This window comes from Acromyrmex echinatior, chromosome 5 (assembly GCF_024713525.1).
Source record: "Acromyrmex echinatior isolate Ae372 chromosome 5, ASM2471352v2, whole genome shotgun sequence".
Lineage (NCBI taxonomy): Eukaryota > Metazoa > Arthropoda > Insecta > Hymenoptera > Formicidae > Acromyrmex > Acromyrmex echinatior.
This window is the reverse complement of record NC_141856.1, coordinates 6,321,936-6,342,492: the sequence shown is the minus strand read 5'-3', so window position 1 is coordinate 6,342,492 and position 20,557 is coordinate 6,321,936. Positions and strand designations below refer to the sequence as shown.

The following is a 20,557-nucleotide window of genomic DNA, read 5'->3' as shown; positions in this document are numbered from 1 at the left end:
TTTCCCTCCTCGGCCTCTCGCCAGGGGTCCTCGCGACGCGCTCGAGAGAAGCTTACCAGGATCCTCCGCGCGAAATGGAACAATGTATCCATCCCCATAAATTCATCTACTACTCGGCGTTGCTCCCCTAATAGGCACGAGCTTCCGTGACGTCACGCCGCGTTATATGACGAGAACGTACTCGATGATGCTCGATGATCGCGCCCGGAGGGTAACGTTCGCTCGGTCACCAGAGAGGAAACGAGTGAGGGAGGCAGAGAGGACGTAATGCGCGAACGTAGGGTTGTAATTTAGCGAATCGATCCGTCGGTGTCGGCGATGGGTGTTGGCGGGATACCCTATAAATCCCTCAAACGTCTGCTGATGCCCTGGTGCATCCGAGCGACTTACGCCACCGTGACGGACGGATGACTGACGTTTCTTCTGTTTTGGAAGTGTCGCGTAGACGTTATCGCGACGTTAAGTAGCATCCACATTGAGACAAATCGCTCTGAGATTATCCTGAGTTGAAGGGAAGCTGACACGTTAGAGCTTTGTACGAGAATGAGTTTTCAGTGCACAGTGTAATTCCGAGGGAATTAAATTTGAACAGCGCTCTGTGCTAAAACTCAATTTCACACGTTATCACATATTTAGTATAATCACAAGATATTAAACTTTAAAAGCAATTTTCTCTGTACGAGCTACCATCTCGTTTAGATGGACTGAATTCTGAAAACAGGATTTTACATCTCTTTCTGTGTTCCGAAAGAAAGAAGTTGTCGGTCAGAATTATCGGACGTCCATTGTGAACGCCATTCAAGTGAAGTACCTCGCAAACATAGGCGATAATTATACGCGAAAGAAGTAGGGTTAAGAGGCGAAAGAAGGAAAGGTGACACATAAACTAGTATAGAGCAAGGAACGACCATCCAGAGTGCTGTATGCGGTCCTGGTACGCCAGCGTCCCTACGACGTAACATGATGTACAGATGACGGTAAATCAATATGCATCGTCGACTATCAACTCTAATGTTCGAGGGTAATAACGTAAGACGTAAGAAAAATAGAATATTCAACGGGATCGGCGTGACGGAAACACGTGTCTACGAAAATACTCTATCAACGTATATACACAATGTAATATATATAAATGTAATATATAAATTCTGACATATTTGACTCTACTTAAATTAAAATCAGCGTAAAAACTTTTTCAGTAATTAATGTAAAAACAAATTTTGATAATATAAAAATATGAACGTTTCCAGCTGCTTATTTTCCCAATATTAATTTAATCAACGTATACTCCATCATTTGATTAATTGTTATCTTTGACTAATTTTTATCTTTGTGTCTTTACTACGTAAAAAGATATCGATGTCAAAATTATATCATTTTATCTGCGATTAACACGGAAGAATTTTAATTAGGTAAGTTCAATATATATATATATGCAAATACAGGACGCCTCTTATTATTTTTTTATTACTAAAATACGTAATATGGGCGTGATATTGCTAAATTAGCTTTCAAATATAACTCGAGTCAACGACACGTCGATTGTTATTATTCAAGACAAGTCGCGACTAAGTCGTTAGTATGATATTTTACAATCGAGAGCCGTCAGACAAGGATCGTGCCAAGCATGCCTGGCGAGCTTCCGGGAGCAGGCTATCATCCGTATTTGGAAGTCCCGTGGGATATCTTGAAATTCCCATTAAATTATTCCCCGCTGCGCGTGCATCAGGATTCCAATGTCTAGGACGGGTCAGGAATAGACGGGGCGCGGTGAGAGGGGTGTGATTGCATCGCGATCGTTTAAGTTCAATTTTAAACGAGTCAATAACATCAAAAGCTTCGACTATCCGGCTCGCATCCTGGCATAGAGCTAGAACGTAACATATATACCGTTCATTGTGATCCAAACCACCCCTAGACACGTTTCGCCGAAGATGGGGTTTGAAGGTGAATACTGAATATGCGTTCTCAAAGCACCAGAGCAGCAGGAAGAAGACGAAATAGCGTAAATGTTATTTCTCTAGGGATGGATAGATGGATGGAAATAATTGAGATTAATATCAATCGCCATTTTATATCGTGGATTACTTATAATCGACTTGTAATTAAAAGTGAAAATATTTTTCTTTTTCTTGTATTATACTTTAGAGAGAAAATGTACTAAATTCGCGAAGTTAGTACGTCATATTTTCAGTTTTGATTTTTTAGTATAAAAAACTTTTTTTTAAAATGGAAAGAAATAGAAAAGAGTTTTGCATTTGTGTTATACTTAAAAAATCAAAATTGAAAAAGTAATCGAAATTCTGTTCAAAAATGTAAAGCATAGAATTCTGTTGGAATTTCAAGTGTCATTATGTCTTATACATTTAAAGTCTTATACATATTAAAATTGATAATTCTTGGAATTTTGTTTTCAAATTACATGTATTGATACAACTGGAGCAATACTAATAGGAATTAACATTCGATAAATGAGACCTTCGTGGTAGAATAATTCTTCTTTAGTGAATAATTTTGCGTTACGGTTTATTATTTCATGATAATTCATCTCTTAATTTGCGATTGCCACCGCTTTCTCTTGTTAATTTATATTTATATAAATTAAATATTTAAATATTCATAATGCTTATTAATAACAGATTCTAAAAGTATAATTTTATAAATAATATCAAAAGAATAAAAATAAAAAAAAGAAATATATAAATAGAGTCACAGATCGATTATATAAACATATATTTGCAAGATTTAATAAGAAATTTATTCACGGAGAGAATTTTTTATGTTTTGCTGCAAAATTTAATGATAAACGTAGAACAATTTGGCAACCTATTAATTATTATTATTACTATAGGAATTTCTGAAAATATATACAAAATATACATTTTACAAACCACACTATATAATAAAAATTACCAAGCAAAAATTGTTTTACAAATATAAAATATTTAAAATGCATAACATTTACACATTATATTTAACACAGATTGCCATTATACTATGATGTTTTAACATATATAACATCTTGTAATTATCAAGATTCTCGAATTAATTTTTATATACAACTGTTACAACTAAAAACTGTATTGCTAAAGTACATCTCTTAATTATATTTGTCATCGAACTGAATTTTAGGATTAATGAATAACCTCGTAATGCGCCTTTTAGACCTCGTTTTAAAGTCAAAAAAGAAACAGAGACAGAAAAAGTTTTAAGCCTCAAAATCAAAGTAACATTGGTGCATTGAGCCTTATTCTATTTTAGGTGGTTTTTAAACACAAAAAATTGTATGCCATCACATCTATCGACGATACCATTTACTAATGAACTTTAATGATATTTTAATAAAGATATTATAAAAACATCATCAAACGTAGAGCTGATTAATTATCATACTGGATGGTAAAATTATCATAAGCGACCAAGCCAGATTGAATATATCATACTGTACTATAAAGTTTGTATAAGATATTTTATATGTTTATGACTATTTGGCATCTATTCTATTTGAAACAATGAAAAAAAATCATAAACTGTTTAACATTTTTTAAATTACTAAAATTTTATTATGTTTTTAAATAAAATAATACATTTTATATAATATATTTTATTATGAAATTAGTAATAAATCGGAAAGAGTTACATAAAATGTTTTGAAATATTATGTTATCTCACGATTACCACGAAATTCCAAAAGAAACTTCTCTCCGTGTTTATGTACTGTCACGGAAAATTAATTGTATCGCAAAATTATCTGCATTGTGATCGATATTAATCTGGAAATCGGATTGGATCTGGAAATTGGATTTCTTTTTTTTTTTACACTCATTGTCAGTGCCGTGTGTTTCCGACAGGTAGCTCAAGATTCACGAACATCAGGCTGTCACTCGTTCAAGAGAGCTTTCTTGCCGAGGAGACCCCCACTTATGGACTAAGTACTGAAGGTTCCCAGTGGGGATTAATCATGTACCCGAGTGGGGGTGGTTTCGTCGTTTGGCCACCTCCACCGCGTCCTCAGCACAACCAGGATGACAGTCATAGGTGGAGGCTCGTTAAATCTAAACACTCGATATAATCAGCATTATCGGATACATCTTAAATTCCTGTCCGCCCAAAGATTTTAGCGAACGTGATGGAAACGAATCCGCGTTTGGGGAATCCCAGCGGGATAGCCGATCGATGACGAGTTCTTGCGATAGTTTAAGAGCAATGAGAACCTCCGCTAAAAATTTATTGAGCTTGTCACAAAGAATCTTTCTTCCGATTCGCGCGATATTTAAATACGTCGGAAACACATTCCCTTTCTCTATCCAACAGCACAACGAAAAAGATTTTTTCAATCGATCCAACCAATTGGTGAGTCAATTTTTGTTTCCAATCAATTTTTGTTTCCTCTGATAGTATTGATTAGATTCAAGTATTTCATCCATTACGGATTTCACACTATATGATATTATGTATGACTTTTTGCGGTTGCGCTTCGTTTTACACATTGTATAATATATTTTTTATAGTATATTTCTGTTGTGTTCTGTACATCTGAGGAGAGCTCGAACTTGCAGTCGAAACATATAATGCGATTGCGATTAGATTATATTAGCGGATAATTATATTCTAACATTTGCTTTTCTATTTTTATTGTTATAACACGTTATTTTATTCTTGGATTCTTATTTGAGATCACATATATTATATTTACTATTTTAATATTGAGGGTTCTGTTTTTGTCTTATTCTTATATTTAAAATTGTATTGTTAAATATAAATATTAACCTAATTGAATTGTTTCATATATAATATTTATTTATTAATATTATATATATTTATTTTTAATATATTTTCAATTGCAGTCACTTTTTACAGAGAGTAGATTTATATACTTAACATACGTTTTTAAAAGAGAGACAAATATTATATATAGTAACAAATTATAAATTTTTTTACGAAATGCAGTATGCATATAGTATATATAATGTACATAATAAATATAATTGAATAATGAATAAATAATATTTTATGCTATTTATAAACTACAAATTATCAAATAATAATCAATTTAATCAATAAACAAACAAAGTTTTTCTAATAAACACAAAGAAAAATTCTCTCTTTTCTCTCTTCTTTCCCAATTTTTTTATTTTTCTCTCATATAATGTTTTATTTTAATTGTATTCACTTGTATATTTATTTCACTTATATTACATAATTTTACTATTATACGTTTCGAGACTAATATCGCTTAGGGACTATTAATTATAATTATTACTTTCGAATATAATAGAGAAGAATATAATTGTGAAGAATGATATGATTGAAGATATTGATTTTTCATATAATTTTGCAATGTATAATTTTTGATTCGCTTATCAAATTGCATCCATCTTAATACAGACTACTCGTAAGTGAGAAACTAATGAAGAGAGGAATAAAATAAAATTTATTTGCGGGCGCCGCGCAAACGTACGTGAAATAATCATCCCGATTGCGTCGACGCCTGGCGTGTTTGTCGCAACAGGGATGTATGTCGAATCGAGGGTTGTCTGCCGAGGTATGGTCGATAAGGGTCGTTCGCAATGACGTAACAAAGCGCGCGTTTTGCCAGGCGAACATAATGCAACAAGAGGGTGAAACTACCCCTAGCAGTTCGGCCAGAGTTCAGTAATCTCACAAAAATTGTTTACACAATTTCTATGTACATATATGTTTATATAGGCTCGTAATCATGCTGAATTTTTATTCATCAATGAGTAACAATTCATGAAGACTCGATCGTTGCACGTATATTCAACAAACCTTATACGAATTAAAAAATTCATAAACACAAATGAAAAGTCACAATTACCGTTGTAATTAAAAATATGGACATCTTTTTTTTCGAACATGAATATTAATGAAACATTATTGATTTTTACATTCCAAATTACATTTACACGTTCGTGTAAATTTATCTCTATACTTTTTCAAACACGATTTTGACGATTTCAAGGACTTACGACAATGGTTGCGTAACACGCGAGTTTGAACGTTCATATACTATATGTATATTGTATTATGACACGTTTTGCATCAGTTAGTACTCAAGGTTGTAGCTCCAACATTCCAAATCAGTATCGTGCTGCAGCGGGCAGTACCTTCACCGGTTGCATTTTCGATCACATGACGGACGTACTATACGGGGGAACTGACCTCGACGAAGCTTAACCTTTGCGACGTCACGCGACCTGACATTTGTATCCGGCAATTATGTGATTCTAGTTAGATAACAGTACACGCTTCCACCCTTTTAGTTAAATCGTCCCGACGGGGATGAAAACATCGAAAGGCTTTCGGATTCGCGTCACCTACACGGAACAGGAGTTCATATGTGTTTATAGAGCTATTATATATAAATACAGGACCTTTATATAAAACTGTCAACTACATTCACTTTTAGTAAAAAAAAAGCGCGTTAAAGTATATTAAAAAAATTATTAAACTTATTAAATTATTTAAATTATTAAAAATTATTATTATTAAACTATTCTATTATTAAAAGCGCCGTTTGTTTTTTTTTTTATAATATTACAAAAAAAAGCAACTTTTTGATTATTATTCAATAACTTATTACTTATTTACATAAATATAATTATGAGACTGTATTACATCGAATTTATAATAAATAATAAATTTATAATAAATAAATCTTAAGAATCATGTTGTTTATTCGTAAAATATGAAAAATAATAATTAGAGAATAATAATGTCAATAATAATAATTTATGTATTTGTTTTGTTTCTTCAAAAATTTATAAACTATACGCACAGCGTATAAATACGACGTGCAAATTGAACGAATATTTCTGTGTGAATTAAAATAAAATATAATATTATATTAATTAAATTATTATATACAAAGACTCACCTGGTGGAAATCTTCGACCGATTACAGTCTCCATCCATTGTTGGGCTTCAGCTTCCTGGCTTGCTTCGCGCTTGCCAGCAACCTGCAATTAGAAAGAAATTTATGAATAGAAAGAATAGGTTTCTATAAATTTATTTTTAAAAAGGAATATGTTATATTTAATATAACAATTTTTATTTCTATAATATCGATCTCAAGCTGACACATGCTATTTAATTCGTCTAAATTTAAAAAGAACTTAGCCAGAGAAATAATGGCTTTATGACATTTGGTAACATCGAGATAAAAAAGATAATTTATTTCATGTTGTTTTATATATAATTTTAGTGAGAAAATACGTTTTTATTTTAAAGATACTTTTAGTAGAAAGAAAGACTTGATATTTATTATGTTTCTCCTACAAAAGCGCAAATTATTTATTTACAATAATGGTATTATTATTATTATAATTTTATCTTTTGTTACTAAAAATAGAACTAGAAATAATAAAAATTCATATTTAAGTATCAGGATAAAAATAATTATTTAATATTTATTAACAAATAATTAATAAAGGAGCTATGATCAAGCTAGGTGTTCGTTGCTTACTATATTATATTTATATTATATTTAATATTTAAAAACACACAAATAGTTTCAACCAACAACAAACATTATCGGGTCATTCTCAATGTGAAACAATTTCTTAAGTAAAGTCTGTATTGCGAAGTTAACTCTGATATAATTTAAAAAATATTTATTATTAATTTATTATTAATTATATATAAAATTAATTTATTATTACACACTATGTTGTAACGTTAAATTTATATTGAAACATTATATCATTGTATTCTCAGTATTCTTTCGTAATAATCCAGTTATAAAGATATTAATATTCGAGATATTTTTATTAAAACTTAATGAAGAAAATTTTATTTTATTTGTATTTATAAAGAATTTCGCTCTCCCTAAATTATTATTAAATTATTTATGTTTCTATTTTGTTTCATATTTTATTTTTTGTGCTTAAAGGTACAACGAAGACTCTCATTTAAAGAATTTTTCATAAAACATCTGAGAAAAATACGTAATAAAATTAAACATGCATAAATAAAATTAGAATACATTATGTAGGAGTATGTATGTACGTCTCAATAAAGACAATCTACCGCCTATCAAATAAAATTTGTAGAGATAAAATCTATTTTTAAGGATATTTTATGTTTGAATCTTCGATTATCAGTTTCCGCAGAAACTTTCAAAAATTGCCGTAGCCGATGGTATTTCACATCGTCATGGCGGGGTATTGGTAAAAGTTTTCAACTAGCAATAATCGCACCTCGGTAGAACCTCATTGGTTACGATATCGCCACTGCGCAAAGCTGATGAGTTTACCTCCTGGCCTCGTATTTATAGTAGTGGTGAAGCAATTTTAATGACGAGAAAGTCGATCGAATACGCTCCACGTAGCGTACGTTTTTGAAACTAAGAGACCAGCTGCCTAAATAACGTACCGAGATGGTCTAACACACTGCACAGTGGACTCACCCGTCCATAGCGTCCATTCTACGTGTATAAAATTTGCCATTGTTAACAGATAAGGTAGCTGGGTATTTGCAAGAAAATATATTTGAACAGGATCGCATGACGGCAGGAGGTATCGCGAGCTCGAGAACGCGCGTGTTCGAACGGCGTGAGTTTCGTCATCTTTATCTTTCATTATGTTCTACTCACTTTCTTTCTCTTTCTCTCCTCCGTGTTATTATGATATAATTTTTCAATTGTCTCTTCTGCAAATTTATATTTAAGAAGACTTTCAAGGACATAAAACACATATTAATTTTTACGCTTTAAACAAACTACATACGTGTGAAAGTTGTGTTTATAACATTCTGTTTTTATTGAGCAACACATTTTTATAAATTATTTATTTTATATTAGTTTTATTGTTGTAAATAAAAATTTTAAAAATAATAATAAAAATCTAAATTTTTTTATATAAATATTTTAAGTAAACTAAAAAAACGACTTGTGCAAAGTTTTATTGAGAATCATTAATTAATTTTTATAACAAATAAATATTTTGTTTATTTACTGAACAATTAATATCTGCATCTCAATGTAACTTTACATAAATATTTTTGAATTCATAAAGCACTTATAAAAAAATTGAAATTTGTATCATTACTTTGTAATACATTTTCACATATTTCATATATTTCATATATTTTCATATATTTTTATTAGAGTTTAAAAAATATTACTTTTTATTGAAATAATTTTTGATCCAGATGATCAACTGTCTCTAATTTTTTTGTATTATTTTTAAATGCAATTTAGATAAACTATAATTTTTTTCAAGTAATTCTTAACATATTGCATTTGCCTTACAATCTCCTTAATATTTTATAGAATAAAATATTGAGATAAATAAAAATTTTTAGAGTAACAATAGTGAGTAGATAAAATTATGTCTTTTAATTCTTAATAAACTTGTTAGAAATTATAATAACGTTAACGATTATATATAAGATATCGATGATTAAAATTTTAATTAATTACATGTATAGTTCGATAATTATATCGGACTATATACGTAATTAATTAAAATTTTAATACTATTGTACTCTCAGCACAGATTAGTACTCTTAGCACACATTATATATATATATATATTAATAAATATATTTTAATATAAAGTGAAATATAACTCTGGCAAAAATATTTTATATATATTGTAATTATATGAAATTATATATGTATAATTTTATATATTTGTATATAAATGGACATTTTATATATAATTATGTATATTTCTATATCATTTATATATAATTTAATATAATATAATTATATATATTTTTATATAATTTTATATAATTATATATAAAACATTTTTCTCGAGACTTCAATGCAATATGTTCTATTGTAGTTACCGCAAAATAATTTGAGAATAATAATTAATTTGTGAAAAATAAAAAATAATTCTACTTTATATTTATAAGTTTCTTTTCAAACGTCTATTGTACATTTATTATCGCAGTATCCAAAGATATACCTGTATGTATTTCTAAAGTGTCTCATGATATACACAAATCATTTATTTTGAAAGAAACTATTGACGACGTGCCATTTGTTATCGCATTTATATAATATTTCGAACAGACACATCAGTAAATCGCTCCAGACGTTTACGCAGATCCGTTACGTTACTTAGAAACAGCGATGATTAACGAAATCTAAACTCGGCGGTGGCATCACTTCGATGTGGATGAAGTCCAGAAATTATTAGACGCTCACATATCGGCATTTCCATCTGGCGAATGTCCACGTATGTTAAACATACGCGGCAAATTGCACCCACTTGGTCGAATTTTTCCGTTTCGCGGAAATATATTCCATAAGATGACTAACTCGTTAAAAGTCGCAAGTGATATTTTCGTAATGCGCAGCTTCGAGTTTGCTTTCAGTTATATCTCGCTATTTGTTTATCTATTTAGACAAATCGAAAATAAATGTCTTATTGAAAGTAAATATTCTATTTTTATCTATTTTTATCTATTTCAATATTAAGCGATAAACTAATGTCTGAAAATATTTTAACTCACTTTTTAAAGTGAAAAATAAAGTTCAAATATTTTTAAAACTATATGTATTTTTCGTCCTCTTTCTGTCGCTCTTTAAACATGTTATATTGATTGTAACGCAAGAATAAGTCTCACAGCTAATGTGCGACCTAAATTGAATACCATAATACAAGTTGTACATATAAGCGAGTCGCTGAATTGGACCTTTTTATGCATTTTAAATTATTTATCAATTAACGCTAAAGCGCGTTTGAAAATTTAAGATTAGGATTCATAGAATATACGCTGTATATATATATATGTGTGTGTGTGTGTGTGTGTGTGTGTGTGTGTGTGTGTGTGTGTGTGTGTGTGTTAAAAATAGAATGCGACATCAGATGTCATGCAGCTGTCAGTAAAAAAAATTTCTAACTTGTTAAATCACGAAATTCTGCTAAAAATAATCTTCATAATTTAATTGGAAAAAGATACACTTATACATATATTGGTCTCTTAATTAATTTTATAGGTACGTTAAAAAAATTTATTAAATTTTAATAAATATTTGTTTAAATAATATTAACTATTGAATATTTACAATTAATAAATTTATTTAATAAAAGAAATGATCAAATTAATCATCTTAAATCAAATTAATAGTTCTTCTCTACCAAATAAATATGTTTACATTTAATAAATATTTAGTTAGTACTGTATACAAATATTTATTAAAATTTAGAACATTCTTTTAGTGTAAACTTATTCATATTTCTAACAAATCTCACACATGAAATTTATATTATCTGGAAGTTATGAATAAAATAATTTATTATACTTTTTATTTTTTCCTTCTTACCAGAATTTTTGTCTGCCACTGTTTTGTTCGTCGCTTTTAGTGCCTGTTATAAAATATATTGTAATATAAGATACGATGCGTCTGCAATGCCAAGATAACTTTCCCGCGGATCTGTCCAAACGAATCCTAATTTAATTTAGGGTCATACCGTGTCCTGTAAATAGGGCCGCGGTGTCACAATCTGGTTACAAGCGGGGGTGTGGGAATACCCACCCAAAAACTAGGCAACAAGCCAAAAGCACTTAAGTATCGGCGGAGGGGATGATGCCATATAGCGTCGCGACGCGCGGCGTCCGATTTAGTTTCTACTCGACATCATCGAAGTTTCAAAGTCACACGCAATCCGGAAAAGTCACCGTCGCCGAGGAAACAACGCAACAACAGAATGCCGGTACGTTTCCTTATAGGCAAGAGAGACGCTACCTCTTTTTTTTTTACACTCCGGTGACGATTAATCGTGATTCGATTCTCGCGTGACATTTTTAGTAAAAAACTCACATTTTAATATACATCTATTTTTTTTATAGTAAGTAGATAAAAGTAAAATAATATGAAGTTTATGACTTGACATCGATGAAACGTGCAAAAATCACGATCAGAACTTTCATATATTTTTTTAAATAAAGGAACAATTAAAGTAATATTCTGTAATGTTGTTACGAATATATCTTGTAATGGACATGGATTATAAAAATACATTTTTTATTGTTTAATTATAGCAATCCGATATTATCCATTCAAAAGCTTTTAACATATGACTCTTACAGTATTTATAGTTGCGATTCAATCCATCATTCTGATACATCGTTTTACGTCAGTGTTCTTCTTTGATGTATGTCTTTCTCGTCTACATCCGGTGTATTTATATCCTAACATAAATAACGTTATGCAACGCATACTCTTCGATGTGATCTCAAAAAGCTATAGAACCAAAACAAATATATAATGAATCAATGGATAGCTTAACGAGAAGCTTCAATAAATTTGGGCGTGGTTTGCTACAGGGAGGCTTAATAACTATTTCTGTCTTTCTTACACAAGAAGAAAATTTGCAATATAATTATTTAATCCTTATTTAAATTATCATTATTGCCAAAAATTATTATTTTTAAAAGATTAATATTATTCGTTAACTGTTAATACGTTAAATGTAGACAAGCTGTTTAATTAAAAAGTTAAAGAATGTTGCATTTATAAAGATCTGAAATAACCGATTTATTAAAATAATAGATTTAGCCCAAATAAAGCAACAAATTATAACGTCAAAATGATATTAAAATGAATCGGAAATGATTGAAAAATGATTTTTAATCATTTTGGGGTCATTTTGACATCATTTTGATATCATAATGATTTATTGTTTTGCTTGGGAGAAATTTACACATTTCCTTTAATTTTTTATTATTACATACATCCTAGCTTATTCATTTTATTCATTCATTCAACGGCCATCGTTTATTATCTCCGTGTTCGAATTAATCATTATATACGGCACAATTTCATATCGCAATTTATTACACAAGCGGCTCTGGATTTATGAAATCCCGCGTGTGCGGAATTTCTGGATTCTGCCCGCTACGTTACGCTCAATCGTAATATCCGATTCATGCGTCGAGGCAACACGCCGCGATGCGTCTCCGGCATTGGTTGGCGATAAATCAAGCCGGCACAGGTGCACCAATTCGCTAAAGTTGTGGATTTTACGAGGGCCCATCTAATTCAGCTTTAAATTTAGTGCGCGGCGTCCGCGTCACAAAACGCGTCGAAACGTCCTCGGAAACGACGAGGGCGCGCTCGCACGAACGGAAGCCGCTCCCCTTGAAAATGGATCTTAAAATATCATCCCGAGTGGATGCGACGGGGAACACGTTGCCTCGGCCGGTCTGACACTTTGCAGATAAGAAGTTGGAAATTCTGAGTCGACGCAGCTTCGCGGCGTACAAATTCGAAGACATTACTGCCAATCTTGTGGCCAACATCAGCGCAGCGAAAATTGCCAACTTTTTGCCAGAACATTGTGGATAATTCGTATTATCGTCTACTTTATTAATGTCTTAAAAAAAAAAAATTTGTTGCTCGACGTTTGCACAATTCCGATTTTATAAATTCAAGTTTTAGCTTTGCAATACTGTTAGCTTTGCTAGTAAATGTTACATTCGTAACAAATGTAATACATTATATTGCCGAACTAAAAATAATTACATTCATGCCCGTTTCTATCAATGTAGTGTTTAATTTTAATCTTGATTAATTAACTCATCATCTTTTTCTGATTCTTAAGAGTTAAAAGGAAAGAATAAGTTGAATCGAGATTAAAGTTAATCTATAATGAGCATAATTCAGAAACGGGCATAAATGACTAAAAATAACTAAACGTGCATTTACCGCGCACAATCATGAGCGAATTGTAATGTATCATGCACATCATCGCTCAATTAGGATCAATTAAAGTCGCCTTCATTGTATTCGGAAGAGTTTTGTCTAAAACCACATGGCCGAAAGTAGATTATAAACTTGTGCAACTGCGCTTCCCATCGCGATGTTATTACAAAATTGCATAAGTTCATTGTATCTATATCGTCGATATCTAAACAACACCTCTCCCAAAATATCGCATGGATGAGCGAATTGCGAGGCGCGAAACAATCACAACGGTGTTTATCGCGCGCCGAATTCGCTTTGAATCAACGGCTTTTCAGGGTTACCATTTAATTTTGCTATAAATACTGATTTACAGCTTCGACTGAGAGATGCCAGATTCCGTTTACGTCAGGCAGCTGCTCGAGTCATAAATTGTCTCCTGTGAACGTTAGAAATTCGGAACTCGTGAAAGCTATTAAAATGTTATATTCGTTTTTCAAAACATTTGCCGTGAAATTGTTGTGAAATTTATGCGTCTGATTAAAGCGAAACTAATTATACACTAAAAAAGAGTTTGGTAATAAGAGTTTGGTTGTTTGATGAAATAATGTCAATTAAATGTTGGATTAATATGTAACCAAAAATAATTTTATTTTTCCTAAATATTTAATAAATATTATCAAACGATTTGGTAATATTATTTACATATTACTAAATTCTTTTTTCAATGTACAAGCATATGGAAATATATATGTATATTGCTATTATTTTTTATGTGAAGATTTAATGTACATATAATATCATTATTTCTGGAAATAATAACATTAATAATAGTACATATTATAATAATTATACATTCTTAACATAAAAACTTTTGTACCAATTCATTCGCTGAATTCTCTATTGTATATCTGAATTAAAATTGCAATTTATTGTAAACTAAATGCACGCGGACGAGCCAGACAGATGTTCGACAGTTTAACACCGTTTTGCCAGTTTTCGTAAAAGCCAAGACATCAGTCGCCGTATTTTATTTTCGATGTTGGACTTTACGCGAGTAATCCTACACCGCCACTCACCGTGGTCTATTTCTGATACAGTCATTTTTAAGACATCCACTAAATACTTATGATGCTCACATGCACAGTCCACGTGGGAACTACGATAAATTTTATGTCCATTTCCAATGTATAGATTAATTTGGGGTTAACTCATTCTTTATTATTTTCTAATTTTTAGAAAGAAAATCTAGGAAAAAAATGAAAAATGAATTGAACAGAAATTAGAGTTAATCTTGGTAGAAATAAACATTAGACAGCAATGAGATAAAAAATAGTGTTAAAAATAATCGTGCTGACACGCGTTTGTATGAAAAGTTAATTTATATTAATATATATTATAGTTATATTACATTCTTTCACAGGCTCGTAATAAGGAACAGGAAGCCGAGGTCCTCGCCTGGATCGAAGCTGTGTTAGGCGAAAAGCTCCCACCAGGAAACTACGATGACATTTTAAAAGATGGTGTGATCCTTTGTAATTTAATCAACAAACTTGCGCCCGGATCGGTCAAAAAGATTCAAAGTAAGGGCACCAATTTCCAGCTTATGGAAAATATTCAAAGGTAAGCGAGAGCAAACTACCTTTCTTTATCTTACTTCATATAACGATTTTTATAAAACTTTATATATTTTTTATTACTGTCAATAGATTCCAAGCGGCGATCAAAAACTACGGTGTCCCACAAGAAGAAATTTTTCAAACAGCTGATCTCTTCGAGAAACGCAACATCCCTCAAGTCACCCTCTGCTTATATGCCTTAGGCAGACTCGTGAGTAGTTCGCAATAATAGTTTGATTGATTATTAAAATCATAATTAAAATTAAAATTAAAACAAAATATTTGTTATTCACAATATATTTTTAGTGATATAAAAAAAAATATAATAAAGAAACTTTCAATGAAACGGATATTTATATTTAAATTTTTAGAAAATATCGGGTTTTTTATTAACTTAAAAAAATAAACACTTTTTACATATCTTAAATATAGAAAATAGTAGAAGTTTTTATATACAAAGGAAAAAATTAAAACTTTCCATTTGATACATGTAAAATTAGCACAGCATAATTTGCCACAGTTCATTTATATCTCTAATTAATTAATAAGTATTTGTGAAATTTAATTGGAGTAAATGTTTTTGTAAATAGACGCAGAAACATGAGTGGACCGGGCCAAGTTTAGGACCGAAAATGGCGGAAGAGAACAAGAGAACCTTCTCTGATGATCAGCTTCGTGCTAGCGAGGGTCACCTGGGTCTTCAGATGGGATACAATAAGGGTGCCAGCCAGGCTGGTCACGGTGGCTTTGGAAACACTCGACATATGTAAATTTTTTTTTATAGAAATGAATTAACACACATCTGTATCATATACGTCTGCAATGACTGGTTAGACTACCGAACACGGGAAATATGATATAATAAAAATATTGAAATAAGTCGCATTTTTTAACCGCGCGTATTAAATGTGTGTGTGAAATAATAAGGATATTACGCTTTAAAGTATATTTGTCAAATTTATGAAGTCCGTAAAAAATTGCAAATAACCGATCTGTTTTTTATCACCGGTTATTATTGGCATAAATGAGATCGAATAATTTGTGTTGACACTACTTTCTTTATAAGAATAATCATTTCTTTCATACTGTCGCGAATATATACGCATCTCTACAGTATTTATTATTAACTTCACTTATCTTCTTTAGTCAATCTTTAGGTACCGATGTTTAACAATTAATTTATTCATTATTTTATTCTTTTTTCTATATCAAATATTAATAATGTATAGCAATATTAATTTTCTATCTAGTCATGGAAGAATATATTTTTTATACCAATTCGTAACAGTTGTAATTTGCATGTAAATGTAAGTCCGAACTCTATCCGTGTGTGTCATTTATGATATCGTACAAACGCGCTTTATATTTTATGAAAAATCCTAATTTCCATTACATATACATATACATTAGTATATATACACAAACAATATATCATTTACACAAACAACTTTTATACACAATCACACGCAATTTTTATATATTAAACATAATACAGTACATTATACAAATACAAGTAATTACATACATACGTATTCATTGTCGATTTTGAAATAAAATATTAATAATATTTATGTCTTGTTATATTATTAACGTTAATATAACAAGATGTGTCAAAGAAAATATGAATATTAAAGATATAAATTAAAAACTAAAAAAGATACAATTAAACAAACACATAAACACAAGCTACATGCACGTAAAGCTACAGACACATACACGTAACTCAACACACGTTATACTACACGTACTGACAGGCAAAAGATCCAACTAACATTTACAAATTTAGAATACTATTTAGAAATAGTTTTTAAGTTTTACAATATGATTACCAGCTTTATTTTTATAATCTTTCGCGATTTTAAATTATGTCACAAATGTGCATCTACCTTATATACCTTATATAAATTAAACTTTATAAATTTGTACTTTTTTTTATAAATTAGCAAGATTCTACAAATTTGTATCATTATTCGAATTATATACGTGTGTAATTTATGAATAAATAAATCCATATACATACATCTTTCAGAAAATTATATATTATTTTCTGTAACTTCCATCTTATCATTCTCGTTAATTTATGCAATCTATTCTGTAAGTAAAATTTATCACTATTTTAAAACGCGTCGCATGCGCATGGAAATATATATATATATATATATATATATATAGGCTAAATAAGTTTCGGAAAGTTATGCTAATGGTACGAACGATTAAGGCAAACGAATGTAATGATCGAGGAAACTGTTCTTAGAAATACTGACATTGCATTTGGAATTAAGCCAATTTCATGTAATATTCACTAGTAATTCTAGGGTAATAAAATTAAATGTGAAATACCATACATTGAGTCAAAACGTCGTTGAAGAAAGTTGCAATTATAAACGCAAATATAATAGTTTACAAAAGCTACGACACAAAGAATATTAATAAAATCTGACGTATCTTTCTATTTACATGTATATTTTTCTTTTACAACACAGTTGTCAATTATTAGAAAGAAATCTAGTCGAGCACTGTAAAAAGAAGTTAATTTAATTTTAAGATATTAAAATGTTTTATATTATATTCTTATTCTTATCTGCATTTTTGAAACATTTAAAGATGCTCTTTTAAATTTTTTCAATAAACCAAATACTATGCATTTTGTCATTATGTTTTGTTTTATGCGCTGCAGCGCGTATCGAACAAAGGATTTTTCTTGCATTTCTGTGTCTATCTTCCATCACGATTTATCTTCCCTCGCGTCGTGCTATTCTTTGCACCCACGCGGGGTATAAAAATATCCACTGTTTGTAAATAAATCAGGAACTCGCGATCACGTCATCTGTGACACACTTTTCTGAGTTTTTCGTGGAAGCTAATAAGCTCGTTTTGTGCCAACGTATATGTTTCTGGCGCGGTAAAATTTAATTCCTATGTAACTTTTGCTTTCCTTGGCAAATCCGAGTGCCTTTCAGTTTATTTCTGGATCACCGTGGCATACACGAAGATCGCTGCTGGACCCGAATCACAAAATATCACTTTATTCCGAAATGGAGTTGTCCTATCACGAGAAAAGAATCTCTTATGTGTTTCAGTTCTTCATCAGCAATTGCTGGCGTTTTAAAAGAATTTGTGTTAATATATATATATATATTAACACAATATATATATATATAATTAATTGATTATTATTATTATAGTATTTTTATTGGATCATTGATTACCGATCTATTAACGTGATTTACGTAGTATTGCATAAAGATTTGTTTACTCTGAAATTTGATATCAAAAGAAGATTCGGAAGAAGATTATTTGGGCGTATTTTAAATCATTCCGTGTTCGACAGTACGTTTGAAAATTATTTGCTTTCTTAAAGGAAGCACGAACGATGATAAATTTTGGTTAATGATTCATAATGTTGAAAGTGTTTCCTGAAAGGAGCGTCTTAGTACGTAGATCGACGAAAATCTTACAGATTGACGTAAGTATGAGTCATAGCTTTGAAATAGAAAAGTTTCTTCTTCAAACTTTCAGAGGTTTTTAAAAATATGTAAGAGCAATATATAGAGAAATCTATCTAAAATCTATCTTGTTTACGTGATATTTATACACGGAAAGAATTTGTTCTTAAAGTACTCTGAAAATATGATAATCGGGATGACATTGTATTTTGAAGAATTTTTAAATGTAAATCTCTCTCATTCATTAATAAAACTACAAAGTATAAAATAAGTTTGATCAATTTTACTGAAGTGCATAAAAATCTTTAAAATATTGTATTGTACAACTATTATTTTCACGGTAAATTTTAAAAGAAAATTTTCTCCATGTAAAATTTCTATCGCAAAATAAAATAGAAATTAACCATCATATTAATCAGTTTTAACGCATGTTTTTAAGTGCGCTTTGATTTGTTACGCACCAAATTTATAAAAATCAAAAGTTGAAAGGAAATAAATTTTTTTCAAACTTTCCTAATATTTCTTTATAATTTTCTCGTAATCTTAATCTCTTACTTATTGTTAGTGTTATTATTTTATAGAGGAATACTTTGTTATCATTTGCGTTATCATACGAAGTATAACCTTTCAACTAACAATAAGTAGCATAAAATAATTGAACAATTAAATGAAAAGCATTTAACGTTTTAGTCTGTAAATAGAGCTGTTTAATTTATAAAAATCCTTAATTTATCAAAAAAAAACAATTATCCTAGAATATCGTAGTAATTGCCAAATTTATTTATTCCTATTTGTAATTGCAAAACATTATTTCTTTCCGTAATATAATTTACGGTATGAAGTGTCTGTAATAAAATGCAATAAAATAATAATCGTCGGAGTCGAAAATGGACGACATTAAAGAAAAGAGAGATACGGCCTGAATCCCTATCGCGCTCCGATTTCCAAGAAATGGCGCGTCGCTTACCTGCCAAAGTGGGCGTCCAGGCATGGCGGATCTTCAGGTCTCGTCGGGTCTCCTCTCCGAAAAATTATTTTCCGCACTCCGTACACAGAGCCTCTCCACCGTAGCTCAAGCTCAAGCACAAAAAGTGCGCTCCACTGCGGTCGCGCTGCGTATATATGCGTGACAGGTGCGTATACGTGTTGGTGGAACGTGGGGGCGCGTCTATATATGGATCACTTACTCACCACTTACTCCAGACACGAGCGAGATTCATCGGGAATGCCTGCAGGGGGTAGGGAATATATATTGTGGATGGAACTTGCCGACCGAACGATGAAAATGATAATCGGAATCATATCAATGTATCATTTCCCAACATTTTATTGGGACTTAATCTTCCGAACTCGTTCAATTATATTTTTTTATGTTACATCTGCAAATTTGAATTATTGTTATTAATCCTCCGCCGGCAACATGAATTTTAATTCTTTCATTAGTAGTTTTTCAAAAAACATAATAATTTTTTTGTTCCGGATTATATAAAAATTAAACAAAAGTTTTATATATCTGTTAAAGCTTTAACATTGAATTTTTATTATTATAAAAGTCGAACTTGTACTTTAATTATTTTTTACAGATTGAAATTTGTCTATTAAAATTTACAATCAAAATATGGATGGTGCTTTTAAAAGTTTATTCAATTATAATACAATGTCATGTAATTTTAATTCTTTGAAATTAATTAATGCCTTTACGAAGAAAGGCGAAAAAAACGATTTTCTCGATGCATTTAAAAATTTAGCTAAATAAAATAATTTTATTTACTATTAAAATAACCAGATGGGAATCTCAAGCATGATAAGCAATGTTGCAAAATATTTTA

The 20,557-nt window shown here is 30.4% G+C and overlaps 2 protein-coding genes and 1 non-coding gene across 3 annotated transcripts in view; 1 reads left to right on the top strand and 2 right to left on the bottom strand.

The window, feature by feature from the left end:
* LOC105143804 (muscle-specific protein 20) overlaps nt 1–19,836 on the bottom strand; it is a 33,649-nt gene extending 13,813 nt beyond the window's left edge. The window contains exons 1-2 of the mRNA XM_011052305.2: nt 19,696–19,836; nt 6,899–6,980 (exon numbers count right to left, since the gene is read on the bottom strand). Coding sequence (XP_011050607.1) covers nt 6,899–6,980; nt 19,696–19,719 — 106 coding nt within the window. The 5' untranslated portion in view covers nt 19,720–19,836. The remainder of the gene's footprint in view (nt 1–6,898; nt 6,981–19,695) is intronic.
* Nucleotides 8,124–8,264, bottom strand: LOC147909753 (U4 spliceosomal RNA). Its single transcript, XR_015545276.1, has one exon. It is a non-coding gene; the product is annotated as a U4 spliceosomal RNA (small nuclear RNA).
* LOC105143802 (myophilin) lies at nt 11,547–17,315 on the top strand. The gene is made up of 4 exons (XM_011052302.2): nt 11,547–11,693; nt 15,087–15,286; nt 15,373–15,493; nt 15,873–17,315. Exons 1-4 carry the CDS (start codon nt 11,688–11,690, stop codon nt 16,050–16,052), a joined length of 507 nt encoding a protein of 168 aa, XP_011050604.1. The 5' UTR covers nt 11,547–11,687; the 3' UTR covers nt 16,053–17,315.
* Nucleotides 19,837–20,557: the final 721 nt, after the last annotated feature.

Coding starts and splice junctions, on each gene's coding strand:
- LOC105143802 (XM_011052302.2), top strand. Junction 15,287..15,372: donor CTTATGGAAAATATTCAAAG/GTAAGCGAGAGC, acceptor TACTGTCAATAG/ATTCCAAGCGGCGATCAAAA. Junction 15,494..15,872: donor TATATGCCTTAGGCAGACTC/GTGAGTAGTTCG, acceptor TTTTGTAAATAG/ACGCAGAAACATGAGTGGAC.